This window comes from Mytilus trossulus, unplaced genomic scaffold, assembly GCF_036588685.1.
Source record: "Mytilus trossulus isolate FHL-02 unplaced genomic scaffold, PNRI_Mtr1.1.1.hap1 h1tg000220l__unscaffolded, whole genome shotgun sequence".
Lineage (NCBI taxonomy): Eukaryota > Metazoa > Mollusca > Bivalvia > Mytilida > Mytilidae > Mytilus > Mytilus trossulus.
This window is the reverse complement of record NW_026963313.1, coordinates 147,207-165,256: the sequence shown is the minus strand read 5'-3', so window position 1 is coordinate 165,256 and position 18,050 is coordinate 147,207. Positions and strand designations below refer to the sequence as shown.

Below are 18,050 nucleotides of genomic sequence, written 5' to 3'. Positions count from 1 at the left end.
TGATGGTAAACATGACAAGGTAAATCGGGAGCTCTTATGTCAAGAATACTGCAGAGGTGGCTTAAAAATGATTAATTTGAGAAATTTTATACAAGGGCTAAAATTGACCTGGGTTAGGAGATTATTTAATTCAAATTCAAAGTGGGAAAAATTATTTACTGCTACACAAAATATAAATTTTACAGAGTTGGCTTATTTTGGAACAACTAAAAATTTAGATAACGTTTTTTGGAAAGAAGTTATTTGTGCCTGGAAAAACATGTCGAAATTCCGACATCCTCGCTATTTTGAGGAAGTCATATCTTCATCTATCTGGAATAATGAGAACATTAAAATTGATAACGTCAGTGTTTATTATAGAAGCTGGGCACTAAACGGGATATGGACTGTAAATGACCTTCTAAGTAAGCAAGTAATATATTGTCTTATCAAAATTTTGAACAGCTATATTCTTTTAAACCCACATTTTTACAATTTTATGGTATTAAAGTAACATTAAAACGATGGCTACAATCAATGGGAATCAACACTGAAAGGGAAAAACAACAACAAGCTCTGTTACCTTTTAATATAAACATTTCTTTCGTGTCAAACAAAGGTTCAAAAGACATGTATAATATATTAAATCAAGGTGCGATACCAGCTGTAATAGCAGCTGAGCGAAAATGGGAGGGTATATTAAATAACGTTATTGGGGATTGGAAAAAAATCCATAACTGTGTCACTAAAATTTCAAAAAATAACAAGCTTTGTTGGTTTCAATACCGAATTATTCACCGTATTTTAGGTACTAATACTTTACTATTAAAGATGAAACGTGTACAGTGTAATTTATGTACATTTTGCAAGGAAGAACCAGCAACCATAGAACACTTATTGTGGGGCTGTCATATTGTAGCAGACATTTGGCAGATCTGAATGCCTGGATTTTTGAAACAACACATATTGAAATTCCACTTAATATAGATATAGTCATGTTTGGTCTTTATGATAACTATAAACTTTATTTTATCAAAAATAAAGTCATTTTACTTGTTAAGTATTTTATATACAGATCACATAGAGGGACTTAAAAACTATATCAAAGAAAATTTGATTTTAGAAAAACATAATTCCTCAAAACATATGAGTGTGAAAGATTATAACATGTACTGGAACCCCCGGGATAAAATCATTAATTAATTTAATAGTGAATTATTTTATATAGATGTGCCTGAAATGTAATTTCCATTATCACTATATATTTTTTGATGAAAATGTTATACTTCATCCATATTCCGTAATAGTATATCGTATTATTAGTTATTTTTGTTTACTGTTTTTTTGCTTGATTATGCTTATGTTTCTTGCTTGCTTTATTATGTGCCACTATAGATAATTTATGTAAATGCCTGTTAATCCATAAATAAAAAAAAATGTTTTAAAAAAAATGAAAAGCAGAACAACACACAAAAAATTGACACAGCAATGAACCGTGAAAATGAGGTCAAGATCAAATAAAACCTGTGTGACTGACATATAGATAATTTCTCGCTACATTGAAGACCTGTTGGTGACCTTCTGCTGTTGTTTTTTATTTGGTCGGGTTGTTGTCTCTTTGACACATTCGCCATTTCCATTCTCAATTTTAATAAAATATTTCCATACACCAAATATAGTTGACCTATTGCATATAGTATTATAAAAAAATTCAAAATCTTAACTTTGACCACTGAATAATGAAAATGAGGTCAAGGTCAGATGAAACCTGTCAGTTGGACATGTACAGCTTACAGTTCTTCCATACACCAAATATACTATACTTATTTGCCTATAGTATCTAAAATACGGACTATAACACCATACCTTGACTTTGTTCACTGATCCGTATAATGAGGTCCAGGTCAAGTGAAAACTGTCTGACGTCCATGAGGACCTTGCAAAGTACAAACATACCAAATATAGTTAGTTATCGTATTACTTATAATAAGAGAGAATTTAACAGTACAAAACATCTTAACTTTTTTTCAAGTAGTCCATGAACCATGAAAATGAGGTCAAGAACATTGGACATGTGACTGACGTAAACTTTGTAATATGAGGCATCCATATACAAAGTATGAAGCATCAAGGTCTCCCACCTTCTAAAATATAAAGCTTTGAAAAAGTTAGATAATGCCACTGCTATCCCTATGTCCATCTTTCTGTTTGGTTTGGAAAGTTTTTATTTTATTGTAGGTACAGCGCGCGCGCCAGATTAAAGGAGACATCACGTGACTTGGGTTTATAATAACGAAAAGTTGGTCTTTTTATTTCTTTTTAGGTGGGGACTTTGAACAGACAACATGTTTAGAGATGGAATGTACACAATGTAATTTCTTTTGTCATTGTAGGAAATTGACATCTTGATGACAGTGCACGGGCAGTGCATGTTTTGGATTTAATTGAGCCGGTGTAACTTTAAAACACATTTATTGATTATTTTCTGATATTGTACATTTTTCAGCACCTGTTTGTAACACAGATTAGTATTTCAATCTCGGAGCGGACATTTTATTGTAGGTTTTTACTGAGATTTACGGACCTAGCAAGCGATTTTTACGGCATTGCCATTTCTTTTCTCTAGGAAAAGCTTTGAGAGATATCTGCACCAAGTTTTTGTTATTAACTTTAAGTACATGTATGCCCTGCTGACTGCAAATTTTCAGGTCGATTGGACATGTAGTTTCAGAGTACATGTGGATTTTTTTTCAGAAGTGACGCAAGAACAATATTAAATTTCAATTTTTCATGAAACATGATTGATTGATCATGATCATGATTGATTCATTACTTGATTGATCATGATTGATTGATTACTTGATTGATTGATTGATTGATTGATTAGTTGGTTGGTTGGTTAAACACGTTGGATAGGGTCAATTGAAACAGCGAAAACGAAACAAAATAGATCTTGGACCGTATATTAAACACATGAGCCGGATACATGATTGATTGATTGATTGATTGATTGAATGATTAGTTGGTTGGTTGGTTGGTTGGTTGGTTAAACACGTTGGATAGGGTCAATTGAAACAGCGAAAATGAAACAAAGATCTTGGACCCTATATTAAACACATGAGACGGAAACATGATTGATTGATTGATCATGATCATTATTGGTTGATTGATCATGATTGATTGGTTGGTTGGTTGGTTAGTTGGTTGGTTGGTTGGTTAAACACGTTGGATAGGGTCAATTGAAACAGCGAAAAAGAAACAAAGATCTTGGACCCTATATTAAACACATGAGACGGAAACATGATTGATTGATTGATCATGATCATTATTGGTTGATTGATCATGATCATGATTGATTGGTTGGTTGGTTGGTTGGTTGGTAGACAAACACACATAAAACTCTTCAAGTAGTGCCCCAAATCACATATGTACATGACCTTGACCTTTGACCTTGTGACCTTTGTCAAGGTCATTGTTTCACAATGTCATTGCAAAAGACCCTATGGGTCAAGGTCATTTTGTTTAAGAGTTTTAATGGCTTTATATAAACCATCTATGGGGATTATGTCCCTTACACAATGGTAAAACCAATACAGCCGAAATGTAACAAAGTTGCCCCTTGAGGTACCAAACATTTTTCACTATGTAAATTTTCTGTATCTATAACCATTCCAAAGTTATATGGAAATCAAAGACCAATAAAAATCTCAAATACGACCTTGACCTTTGACCTTGACCTAATTTTCTAAGTGAGGAATCAGGGGACTCAAATAAAAACATTCCAGGGTTATACGGTTAACGGTTTATGAGTTAAAAAAACATACCGACAAATTTATTCCGTAAAGGCAGATAACTCCTATAAAATTTCATCGAATCGCTTCGATCCAAATTACCCAAAATTCCCTGAGGATGTAACGAACAATTTGTCAAAAGAATTTTGTCGTAATATTTTACGGTTGCGAAGGAGTTGCGCTCACAAGGAAAACAGTGTTTGGGGAGATAACTCCTACAAAGAAAAGTATTCAGTTACGCAGGGTAAATTTCAAAAGGGCATTAACTGTTTGATATCATATACCAAATATCTAAGCGACATATTGCGAAACAAACATTTATCGCAAGAACAAAATTAGGCGGAATAAAAAAATATAAAAATAATCAGAAGAAATACAATAGGTCTTTCCACAGAAAAGTGGAAAGACCTAATTAGCAATGAAAATTGAGCAAGGTCAAATTAACCCTGCCAGACAGACAGTACACCCTACAATCGTTCCATATACCAAATACAATTGACCTATAGCTTATGATATCTGATAAATAGACAAAACCACAAAGACTAAACATTGTCCAGTAAACCATAAAAGAGAGGTCAAGGTCATGTGACACTTTATAATCATTTCATTACACCAAATAAATCAGAACTAATGCTGTGGAACATGATCTGTTCGCCGCCCTTGGGCTTCGACTCGAGCAATAGTTGGTATCTCACGGACAACAAACTTGCTTTTACCCTCACACCCAGTCAATATATGTATAATACTATGTTGATATTCAGCTTTATTGCAACTGTCATTAACAAAGAAAATTAAACATTGACCAATGCACCATGAAAATGAGGTCAAGGTCAGACGAACCATGAAAGGCAGGCAGGTACATCTAACAATTATTCCATACAACAAATATGGTTGACCATTGCTAATAGTTCAAGAAAAACAGCCCATTTTTAAAAAAAAATGGCGTCCAATTACCCTTTTAAACTCAATTTATAAATTAGCATCTAGCTGTATAGTAGAGAGAATAAAGTCAGTTCTTAATAAACTGATTAATTCTGACCAAACAGGCTTTATTCCTGGGAGATTTATTGGGGAGAACTTTAGACTTATATACGATATTTTACATTTTACAGAGGAAATAGACATCCTGGTATATTACTCTTGATTGATTTTAAAAAAGCATTCGACTCTATCTCCTGGTCATTTTTATTTGAGACACTTAAATATTTTAATTTTAGAGAATCCATCATGAACTGGATAAAAACATTTTAAAATAATATTTCTTCAACAGTAACTCAAAATTGTTGTCTGTCAGATTTTTTTCGTGTGGAAAGAGGTTGTAGACAAGGAGATCCTTTGTCTCCTTACCTTTTCTTGCTATGTGCAGAAATACTTGGCATTTTAGTCAGAAATAATAATGATATTAAAGGTATAACGATAGATAATACAGAGTGTATATTGTCTCAATATGCTGATGATACATCACTTTATTTTAGATGGATCTCCTTCTTCTTTAGATGCATCCCTCCGTATCTTGCAATTCTATGCTGAGATATCAGGACTGAAAAGTAACTTAGATAAAACAAATGTTATATGGATAGGAAGTAAAAAACATGGTCAAGATAAAATATGCGTAAAGTGGGGATTGAAATGGGGTTCCAGTACCTTCACATTATTGGGTTTCACTTTGTGTGTTGATTTGGATAGATTGTTAAATCTAAATTATGCTCCTCGAATTCAAGAAATAGAAAGTATTATACAAAAATGGTCAAAACAGTCGCTTACTCCGTTTGGTAAAATAACTATTATAAAATCTTTAATTATATCAAAATTGAATCATCTATTCTTATCCATACCAAGTCCAAATGAAAATGTACTACAACAACTCAAAAGTAAAATGTATGCTTTCATTTGTGATGGTAAACATGACAAGGTAAATCGGGTGCTCTTTAATATGTCAAGAATACTGCAGAGGTGGCTTAAAAATGATTAATTTGAGAAATTTTATACAAAGGCTAAAATTGACCTGGGTTAGGAGATTATTTAATTCAAATTCAAAGTGGGTCAAATTATTTACTGCTACACAAAATATAAATTTTACAGAGTTGGCTTATTTTGGAACAACTAAAAATTTAGATAACGTTTTTTGGAAAGGAGTTATTTGTGCCTGGAAAAACATGTCGAGATTTCGACATCCTCGCTATTTTGAGGAAGTCATATCTTCATCTATCTGGAATAATGAGAACATTAAAATTGATAACGTCAGTGTTTATTATAGAAGCTGGGCACTAAACAGGATATGGACTGTAAATGACCTTCTAGATAAGCAAGAAATATATTGTCTTATCAAAATTTTGAACAGCTAAATTCTTTTAAACCCACATTTTTACAATTTTATGGTATTAAAGTAACATTAAAACAATGGCTACAATCAATGGGAATCAACACTGAAAGGGAAAAACAACAACAAGCTCTGTTACCTTTTAATATAAACATTTTTTTCAAGTCAAACAAAGGTTCAAAAGACATGTATAATATATTAAATCAAGGTGCGATACCAGCTGTAATAGCAGCTGAGCGAAAATGGGAGGGTATATTAAATAACGTTATTGGGGATTGGAAAAAAATCCATAACTGTGTCACTAAAATTTCAAAAAATAACAAGCTTTGTTGGTTTCAATACCGAATTATTCACCGTATTTTAGGTACTAATACTTTACTTTTAAAGATGAAACGTGTACAGTGTAATTTATGTACATTTTGCAAGGAAGAACCAGCAACCATAGAACACTTATTGTGGGGCTGTCATATTGTAGCAGACATTTGGCAGATCTGAATGCCTGGATTTTTGAAACAACACATATTGAAATTCCACTTAATATAGATATAGTCATGTTTGGTCTTTATGATAACTATAAACTTTATTTTATAAAAAATAAAGTCATTTTACTTGTTAAGTATTTTATATACAGATCACATAGAGGGACTTAAAAACTATATCAAAGAAAATTTGATTTTAGAAAAACATAATTCCTCAAAACATATGAGTGTGAAAGATTATAACATGTACTGGAACCCCCGGGATAAAATCATTAATTAATTTAATAGTGAATTATTTTATATAGATGTGCCTGAAATGTAATTTCCATTATCACTATATATTTTTTGATGAAAATGTTATACTTCATCCATATTCCGTAATAGTATATCGTATTATTAGTTATTTTTGTTTACTGTTTTTTGCTTGATTATGCTTATTTTTCTTGCTTGCTTTATTATGTGCCACTATAGATAATTTATGTAAATGCCTGTTAATCCATAAATAATAAAAAATGTTTAAAAAAAAATGAAAAGTAGAACAACACACAAAAAATTGACACAGCAATGAACCGTGAAAATGAGGTCAAGATCAAATAAAACCTGTGTGACTGACATATAGATAATTTCTCGCTACATTGAAGACCTGTTGGTGACCTTCTGCTGTTGTTTTTTATTTGGTCGGGTTGTTGTCTCTTTGACACATTCGCCATTTCCATTCTCAATTTTAATAAAATATTTCCATACACCAAATATAGTTGACCTATTGCATATAGTATTATAAAAAAATTCAAAATCTTAACTTTGACCACTGAATAATGAAAATGAGGTCAAGGTCAGATGACACCTGTCAGTTGGACATGTACAGCTTACAGTTCTTCCATACACCAAATATAATATACTTATTTGCCTATAGTATCTAAAATACGGACTATAACACCATACCTTGACTTTGTTCACTGATCCGTATAATGAGGTCCAGGTCAAGTGAAAACTGTCTGACGTCCATGAGGACCTTGCAAAGTACACACATACCAAATATAGTTAGTTATCGTATTACTTATAATAAGAGAGAATTTAACAGTACAAAACATCTTAACTTTTTTTCAAGTAGTCCATGAACCATGAAAATGAGGTCAAGAACATTGGACATGTGACTGACGTAAACTTTGTAATATGAGGCATTCATATACAAAGTATAAAGCATCAAGGTCTCCCACCTTCTAAAATATAAAGCTTTGAAAAAGTTAGCTAATGCCACTGCTATCCCTATGTCCATCTTTCTGCGACAAAAGTCGTAGGCTTGACAATAAAACGTTCAGATGCCTAGATGTTTCATACTTTTCATACAATTCAGTACTTTTCCTTTGTTGATGTGTTACATATTTGTTTTTCATTCATTTTATGGACATAAATTAGGACGTTAGTGTTCACGTTTGAATTAATTACATCTGTCATTTTGGGGTCTTTTATAGTGGACTGGGCTTTGCTAATTGTTTGAAGCTGTACGGTGACCTATGATCAAAAAATCTCCATGAAAATTAGATATGTCAATGCTTATTCATGTACAATTGCATACCAAATATCATTGACATACCACTAGTGGTTTCAATAAACTGATATAATCACAAAATAATACATGATAATGATGTATACTAACCAAAGTTCCAAAGTCGATAGATCATGACTGAGGGGAAAGGGCCAAATAATTTCCTTGGTTAGGATGTTGGGGATATGCCAATGCTAATACAACTGCATACCGATATCAGTGACCTACATTGTACCACTAGTGGCTCACCATAAACTAGACCTTATCACACACTAAAACATTGTTGACACCTTTGTATTACATTTTGACTTCGTCACAGCGAGACAAAAATACAAATGAAATTCATGCTATCAACTCATTCTTAAAAAGGAAAACTTATAAACATGATGAGAAGATATGTTATTGACCTTGAATAAATTGGTAAGAAAAACGGAAGAAAAACATAATTTCAGATTGAATTCAGTGTTGATTGAAATTACAAACACCAGCCCCCTTTTTATTGGAATAAAAATATTTTTTACTTTAAATCTACCAAAAATAGTTAGATATACTAATATTGCCCATAATTTTACCATTATGGACATATACACCTCCCATTCAAAGTGTAGTTCTGTCCCTGCTGACAACATCACACATATTCCATGTGGCAATCAATTCAATCTAAAATACAAATTAAATGATAAAAAATAAATTTATTTTTATTTTAATTGATAAACTTCAGACAAACTGTTCAGTTTTGCGGTCATTTCTTCACTGTCTGTAAATGAGGTCCTCAACCTATCAAATAATGTATTACACAGGTCCTTTTCCTGAGAACTTAAGAATTGTACTGATAGTGAAAATCGGTTTGTCTCGCTAAGTCCTTCAAGTATTTGCACAACTTTTTCATTGTCACTTTCAACTATTTTGTTTTCAAGTGCTTTAACGATATCACCCAGAAGTCCAAAACTTATTTCTGTCTTGAAAATACTAGCTAAGTTGTCTCCACCAATACTTATGAGATATATATACTGCTCCCCAAGGGATTTCAAATAACGTCTCCAATACTGTACAAACTCCTGGCCTGTTTTTGGAATATTTTTGTTCTGAAATAGAAATGAAGAAAAAGTGATTACAATCTTTTAAGATGCTGCAAGTACTCTCTTATCTGTACTTAGTGGCTTTTTGTTTTTGGGGATTTATAAGTACCAATGTCCACTTCTACTTTGTCTTTTTGTTAGATGTATTTTAATTTGTATTTGCATCTAACGGTCAAACACTGTGAGTTCTTTTAGACCTGTACTTAATGTCTTTTTTTTTTATGATGTATTATAAGTTTCCATCAAAGTGTAATGTGAAAGCAATGTTTTTTTCATCATTAAAATTGAAAATTAGAAAATTTGAGATATATTTAACAGGGTGTAGGATAAATTATCTGTGGATTGTGGTAGAACCCTACAGAAAGTCAAATATAAGATGTGTTTAATCCAGAGACACAGAAACTGGAACGAGTCAAAATAAGCAATCATTGTTGTGAGAGGTACATTGTTCATCAGAGCCAGTCAACCTGGATCAATTGCATAGTTAGGTCTTTAAGCTGGGAATACAAATAGGTATACATGTATCAGATATAAGAATACATTAATAGTATTTCAACACTCCCCCAATAGTCCAGTCAATCTAGCATAAATTTGACCCTTACCCAAAAGTAATTGCAACAGAAGATTTTAAAGTTTTAATCTTTAGCATTATACCCCAAATATACACAGAAAAAAGTCCCATAAAATCTAACTTGAGGAAGACTTAAAAAATCACCATTTAAATTTCTTGTGAAGATTTGCATTGAAAAGGGAGATAACTCTTGCAAAAAAGGCAGAAATATCAACAAAAATTGATACAAAATTATAATTTTACCGCTTCTATTCATCAGAGTGTTTTGATTTTTGATTTATTTAGCAGTCTTTAGAGTATACCAAACAACTCTAAAGGTGTTTTCATATATTCTATCTAGCTATAATCTAGATTTCGTAATTCATTAGTTGACCATTTATTGAATTTTTAAACATGTCAAGGTAAAGAATCTCAAATTTAATAAAAATAATTAAGCATGTATTCTTCTTTATGTGGTTTAAAGTTTCTTTAGATAAGTAAGTTGCTGAAAAAATATAATATACAGATATAAACAATACCAAATGTTAACATTAATTTTTCAAAATGGTTACAAAGCTTCAAATTTGCAATTTCTTTAATGAAAAATGCACAAAAAAATAATACTACCCATAACACTTTGGTTTTGTACATCTCATGAGCAGAAGATTCAACAATTTAGTCAAACACAAACGTATAACCCCATCAAAGCATCATACTTTACACAAATTTCGAGAGAAAATCAACCAAAAACTGACTAAAAAAGACTCATTTTGGCAAGAGTTATCTCCCCTTTCAATGTTAATTTCCATAGGAAATTAAAAATGCTGATTTTGAGCTTTCCTCAAGTTAGATTTTATGGGACTTTTTTCTGTGTATATAAAGGGCATAATGCTATAGATTAGAACTTAACTATTTTCTGTTGCAATTAGTTTGAGGTTAAATCTTTAAGTTTGACTTGACTACAACCACATTATTCCAACTAATAAAAAACAACTTGCAATTATTTCTGAATTACAGTAATATATTTTTTCATTTGATTCAATATAACTGTACCTTATCAATTTGTCCCTTTTCTGATTGTTCTGTTTCAGACTTTTTAGCTGCAGCAACATTCCAAGGTTGATTGAATTGAACACTTTCCATTTTGTCACCTTTCTCCAGTGGTTTCAGATGTGAAGCTTTGACAATATCTCTACAACACAGAGTTATAAATCAAAATAATAACAAGGAAATCCATAGGCTTCTTAACCTAGTGCAAGAAAGAAGCTTCAATTAAGCTTTTCTGTTTGTGTAAGTGGTTAAAGATTTCAGAACTTTGCATGTTTTGCCTTCTTTGTGGGTTGTTTTTTTGTAATTGCCCCAAACAGGATGTTTCCTGTCATGCATGTACATGTACCACTGTACCAGGTTAGAGGAAGGTTTGAGTGCTTGTGATCACATACATGTATTGTATATGTCAGACTAAGTCTGGAACCTGTGTCTATCCTAATTTTTGCAATAATAAAAATCTCCCATACAATTCTGAATTTACAGTATAACAATTTCATTGACAAGTTTACAAACCTAAATTCATCATATGTTGCTACTTTCTGATGCACTGCTCTAAACTTAGCATCATTCTCTCTCCAGTATCTTTGATCAGCATCCACAGCAGCATGTAATTCTTTCTCCAACTTCTCAAAATTGAGGGATTCGTCATCACGAGACTTTGGTTTGTCAGCCATTTTAATGAAGAAATCTGAAATGAAATTAGGAGTTATAGATTTCCAATGAGATGTTAATTTTTTTCTTATGAACTTTCCCTTTTTGAATTTGCCTAGTTTTTTTTTGTTTTTGTTATCCAGACAACTGTCATGACTGTATTTATTAGGCTGTAAGCATTAATGTTATAATTATTAAGATCAAATTAAGGTGCTTCAACTGTTCCCCTTTACAACTGATAATTCACTCTCCAACTATAGCATGGCATCTATGACTTAATCATCTTGATGGGGAAGAACAGGTCTCAATTGCTTTAGTCTTTAATCAAAGAGATTATTTTTCTTTATTCTATATATTTTGAATCATTATTCACATTTGCCAGGATTCTTTTTTATCCTATTTGTCCCTCTTGTTAGATTATAAAAATGTAGAAAACAAAATGTCTTTAAAAATGTACATACCCAGTGTAGATCTTTAAGTGGGGAATGTGCTCATTTGTAAATGATTTTTTTTTATATTTTATTGAATTAATCTGACTGTTACAACTACGTTATATTGTATATCATGTATATACAGCATTAGTTTTGTTTGATATAAAATCAAAATTAACTTAGCAATATCAGGGGAGATAACTCAATTCATATATACATTATGAAACTAATTTATAAAGAAGTCATAATTATCGATTCCAATGCCAAGTGTGAATGGCTTCCCCTTACATGCTTAAGTCAAGAATGACAACAAACTGTCCTTAAGGATGTATTCTTCTGACTTTTCAGTCTCGTTCAGTCTCGTTGAAATCTCGTTCTTAAATTATTTCCAAAACATATGATAGAAGTGGAAAATATCAATGAATTGTAAAAATATTTTAATCAAACATAACTCTATGAAAAAATTGTGTATTTACCATGAACGTTTTTTTGAATAATCCAGTTTTCAAATTTTACGACCATTCTAGTCAGTATTTTGAGTCAAAATTTTGAGAAAATGGGTGAGGGATACAAAAAATGATTTTACAAGAATAATATACATCCCATCACATTTTGGTCTTTTCAAAATTTCTTATATATGTATTTTTTCAATCATTTATAACAAAAAAGTTGAATTAATATGCATTTTGTTCTTTAAAATGAGAAAAATCATAAAAATACAAAATTGGCAGTATGGTAAATTTTACACAAAAAAGCATCAAAATATGATAAAACTTTCTTATTTTAACACCTACCTATAGTTTTTGTAAGTTAAATTTTTTCAGATTGGTCCACTTCATCTTTATGGAAAGTATGAAAAAAAGTTTAATTGTGGAACTGTGATTTTTTTCACGATAATAGCCCAAAAATAGGTAAAAATCGATGAAAAGTGAGAAAATCATCAAAATTGGGCATTTTCAAAGGGCCGTAGCAAAAAAAGAAGCACACCACCATATGATTTTTTCTTCACCAATTGTTTTGTTACAGTCTTATAAACCTAAAAATCAGGTAAAGAAAAAAAGTTTAATTCTAGAAGTTTTTGGCTCCTCAGAGGTGTACATCCTTAAGTTTCCAAAATTGTTTTTTTTTAATATTTTGGTAATGGTACAATGTATATAGGGCATAAATATGGGGGATCTTTTTTACATTCTCAAATTCATAAGTCATTAGATCATGAACTGGTATCAACGGCTTGCAGCATCAACATTTGTTAAAGGCTCAAGAAAATTTTGGAGGACAAACATTTAAAACTTTAAAGGTTTAACAATTTCAATGTCCTAAATGTCTTTAAATACAATGAAATAGCAAACTTCATAGTACTATGCAACATGCATCTTTCTATTCTGAAAGTATCAATTTGATTGTAAACTACATTGTATACATGTAGCTATGAAATGAATTAAAAACTACAATACAAAGTTTCTACAGATTATAAAATTGCAGTTAATATTCATGAATTTACTTTTTAACTTGTAAAGTGATGATTCAATATTATTGATAACTGCTGTACTCATGTCATTTGGCATGACATACATGACATAAGGTTCTGGTAAAAGTCTTATTTTGTACATGTTTAAGAATGTAGATTGCATAATTTTAAAAATATAATAGCATGTGTTCCACTTTTTGAACTTTTTTCTTTGAAACTTGATCGAGTTGATTTAAATTATTTTTTTAATTAATCATTAGCATTTGCTGAAACCTAATTAAATAATGCAATCAATCTTTCTATCTTGATCAAGTGTTCTATTGTAAGGTGTGTTGATGTACCTGTACATTGTACATGCTGTACAAGTGATAAGCGATCATAGCCAGAAATTACACAGGGCTTTACAACTGTAACAAGGAGGACCCTTTTGGATTACAATAAAAACAGCCTAAAGGCTACATGTAATTCATTATAAATGCTTAGAAAAATGGCACCAGCTCAATGCATCTTGAGAATTGAAAAAAAATTTGGACACTAGTGTTGGTCATTTGAGGATGGAAGAAGATATTTCAGCAATGACGGGGGTTATCTGACAGTGGGGGATGATATTTTAATAACAGCAGTGCACCATCATAATATAAAATAGGCAAAAGAGATCTGTCTGCAACAGAAATAAGACAGAGAAAAACACATTAGTCAATATCCATCTTGCTGCAAGATGTTTTTCAGAGTTGCATTTCATATGCCAGAAAATAAGACCGCTCATTGTTTGTGACGTGACATACATGTACCAAACAATGACTTCATGCTGTTATGACCGTAACATTTGTACATAAATTTGAGAGCCATTGTAGAAAAATATTCCACTTTTCAATTTTTTGTCTTTTATTTTGAAAGAGGTAAAGCAATGAGAAGGTTGCATCAATGAAAACATGGACATACATGTATGTGTCCCTCTGGCAGCAAGAGGGATATATGAGTCTGGTAAGGAAGAACCCTGAACACATCATCATAGTATAAGGTATCATTTAGGAAGTAAAAACTCTTATTAGCTTGTGACTGACATTAGCGAAATCTGTTTGTGGGACTATCTTTAAGTTGTGCTCACATGAGGGTTTGTTACAATTTACCAGTTTAATTATCTATATGAACCCCCAAAAATAACGTGATTTTTTCTTGGTTCATATGGATAGCAACAAGTGTATTATGATATTTCTCCATCGAAAATTTCAATATTTAAAGCGTGAGGCTTGTCAAGCTTTTTAAATAATTAAAATTTAACTGTCAGTCAGGGGTACTACTTGTACAAGTTATTTTTAATTACTTGAAGAAGTAATATTAATATACTTATATAAGTAAATTTGTAGGCTACTTATACAAGTGAATTTTATTTACTTGTATAGGTAAAAAAAAATATTGGCTGAGTTATGTCCCTTAGACCAGAGGCAGATTTCCCCCCTTTTTGGGAAAAAATTTGGTTGCTTATTTAGGGAATCACTGAAGCGTGACTGGAGCGGGCACCCTATTAGGCCAGTCAGTTGGCCCCCACTTATGAAAATTCCTGGATTCGCTACTGTAGACACTCAGATTTTTTTACTTGTATAAGTAAAAAAGTCATCCTATTCCATCCCATTCTTTTATTGAATTCTTAGGATTTCTTTGCTCTAATATAATTTAAAGTTATCTGCCCTTTACATATGTCTTTACTTAAGGTTGCAGTCTTGTTATTGACTGCTCCATAGGCTTACATGCAAAACAGCTGATCTTTGAAAATAAAAAAATAAAAAATGCTACATAGAAAAAAAAAATCATGTTCATATCATGTACATGTATATACTAATGTGAAATTGTGATTTAATCGGAAAAAAGAGGGGGTTGCCACGAAGAATAAAAGTTTACGCAATCCTGAAGTCAAAACATCTTTTTTCTACTTTCTGTTTGCTATTTTTACCAAGCCCCACCACTTCCAGTAAACATGATATCCTTCCACTTTCCTGGATTGATATCCCCAAAAGATGCAAGATTTTTTTTTAAGTCTATATATATGTTTCAATTCAGCATAAACCTATAATCAAACAGAAAAAAATTCAGAAAAAAATTACACTATTTTGTTTCCCTCCATGTTTTGTATGCACCGGAAACTGGAGTTGTAATAAAAGACTGGTACCTAAACATTTAAGTGTAATTTCATGGGCAATGAAAATCCCATTTGTCTGTTATCTTCAGAACACTGCTCATTTACAAACCCCCAAGGAGCAAATTTTTAAGGCCTTGCGCAAATACTTAAGATCTTGCACAATCAGTTTCTTTGTTGAATTAATGAGACGAAACATTGAACTCTAATTAAAAAATATGAGCTAACCTGGGAAAAATTGTTAAAGTCCTGATTTTACATCTAAACTTGAGAAAATGTGTAGGATTGTAAGAAAAATTTACTTATGTAAGTAAATTTTTGAGAAAATTAAAGGGAGATTATTTCAACTTTATTAATTCACTTATATGTGTATATTTTTTTTTACTTCTTCAAGTAAATAAAAATAACTTGTACAAGTAGTACCCCTGACTGACTGTGGAGAGTGGAGAAATATTGTAATACATGAGTGACAGTCATGACAGTTGTGGAATTTGTTTCTCTTATGATTTATATCCTTCCTTTTCCATGTTTTCAGAGATTTCAGGAAAGTTGTGTACTTTTGATGTGACGTCATCAGGCATGGTTGCCTTTGTTCATGACGTCACAATAAGAAAATTCAGAAGAAAACATGAAAATTTAACGTCACAATTAAATTTAAATCAATCATTTGCTGAGAACAGATTTTTCACTAGAGGAGAAATATTTTTCTCACACCGGTCAGGAAATGTGAAAATAGCAACAAAATTAGACAAATTGTAACAAACCCCTGTGCTCATTGTACATGTACAAGTAAGCCCAGTTACACCAGTACCTGTAGGACAGGTTGAAATTTTAAAATGTGATTTTCTTTTCCCAACTAAATTTTGTATGTCATGTGTATGAACTCAGGCTCTTATTCTATTCATTGGATGGTCGACTATCGAAATGCTGCTATGGTATATGGAAAGTCGACTTTGCATTATTTAATAGAAATCTTCAATCTTCAATCTTTGTCGTGATGACCGAGTAATCTCTCGAATCCGGGTCCGTTCGTCCTGATTCGCGTTTGCCATACTACCTGTTCGCCCTGATACCTGTTCGCCCCGGGTCCATTCGCCCAGATTTTTATTTTTTTCTATTTGTTGTCCAGTAGCATAAATTTAAGTATTTGAACAAAATATGTTAAAGTTTGTAAAAAAAATGACAGAATATTTATATTACCGTAATCATTTTGTCATTTTCCCTTTGATTTACAGAGTAAAATACTGGTATACACTATCTTTATTAATATTTGTTAACAAAATAATTGTATTCAGTCAATCATGAATGTATGCAGTATGAGACTAGTCTCCGAGTATAATAATAAATGAACTTGTAAATCGGTTTCATGATTTACAGTTCGTACATCATTGTGTTTCAAGCTGGATATTTGATCAAAACAAAACGTTTGATTATTATAAATTATCCATCAAAAGTCTTTTAAGACAAGTACATTGTATCACAATAATCAGTGATCTGAATTATTTTGTCATTGAATAATTAACAATCCTAAACAAGCCTTTTTCAATATTTCCCTGTTTCCATAAATTTCAAGAATATATACTATAGAAATATCTGAATAAGTTTATTCAAATTCAATGCCCTGAAAATAAATATTTTTTAGTAGGGCGAACAGACTCTCTGGGCAAACGAATTCAGGGCGAACGTACCCAGGGCGAACATGTTATTAGGGCGAACGTTCCCGATACCAAATTATCCTCTCTTGTAAAATTATTATCACTAATGTAGTTTCTCCCTTGTACTTAGATACATCTATCTACATCTACATAATACTTCTTAACTTCATTCAATATGTTGAAGATTACAAGAAGGCACAGATATTGTAGGTGGCGCTATAAAAATATTATAGAATCAATGTATGAAGTGAAAAAAAAAATGGTTAATAGAAACAATTCAGTCAAGTGCCGGTGTGTCCGAACCTGTCAACAGGTAAACATGACAATGGAAACCTCTTTTGAAAAGAAATCACCAAAAAATGCCCTTTATTTTACCTTATGCTGTCTTTCACACTAATGTTTTGTATATTTATAAAACAAAACTGTTGATAGAATTTACGAAAACTGTCCTTTTCTCCTCAAAACATGAGTAATATTTTTTTTAAATTCCAAGCGTCCTTATCAACAGGCTAGTCTAGGTCAATAATGTGCTTTAATAAAAATCATTACGGATTTGGCAACGGGTATTTTCCGTATTCTTCTTACCTTCTTCTCTTAGTAAATTCCTCAGCAACGGAGCACCCGTGTCACACGGTAAAAAAAAATCTCTTATTTTTATTTATTACTGTTTAAAAACATGGAGCAAACTAGATTAGAATATATACAATCCTTAAAAGATTATCGTTGTCCTAAAACCGTTTATTAATGTAAAAACTAACATAAAAATATTTACACCTACTATTTTATGAACATTAAGCATATAATAATGTTAGTCAAAATATCTTAAAACGCAAATAAATGAACCATATTCAAAACGGCCATTTAGTGAATTTGTTGCAGGCGCTGAAAATAGAAAATATTATTGACATGATTTTGAA

At 31.5% G+C, this 18,050-nt stretch overlaps 1 protein-coding gene across 1 annotated transcript; it reads right to left on the bottom strand.

Moving 5' to 3' along the window:
• Positions 1-8,787: 8,787 nt before the first annotated feature.
• Positions 8,788-17,651, bottom strand: LOC134701127 (coiled-coil domain-containing protein 103-like). The gene is made up of 4 exons (XM_063562271.1): positions 17,509-17,651; positions 11,308-11,482; positions 10,798-10,936; positions 8,788-9,200 (listed from the first exon to the last, which is right to left on the bottom strand). Exons 2-4 carry the CDS (start codon positions 11,466-11,468, stop codon positions 8,814-8,816), a joined length of 687 nt encoding a protein of 228 aa, XP_063418341.1. The 5' UTR covers positions 11,469-11,482; positions 17,509-17,651; the 3' UTR covers positions 8,788-8,813.
• Between the last annotated feature and the right edge of the window lie 399 nt (positions 17,652-18,050).

Coding starts and splice junctions, on each gene's coding strand:
- LOC134701127 (XM_063562271.1), bottom strand. CDS start 11,468: ATGGCTGACAAACCAAAGTCTCGTGATGACGAATCCCTCAATTTTGAG. Junction 10,937..11,307: donor GCAACATATGATGAATTTAG/GTTTGTAAACTT, acceptor TCTGTGTTGTAG/AGATATTGTCAAAGCTTCAC. Junction 9,201..10,797: donor AAAAGGGACAAATTGATAAG/GTACAGTTATAT, acceptor TTTCTATTTCAG/AACAAAAATATTCCAAAAAC.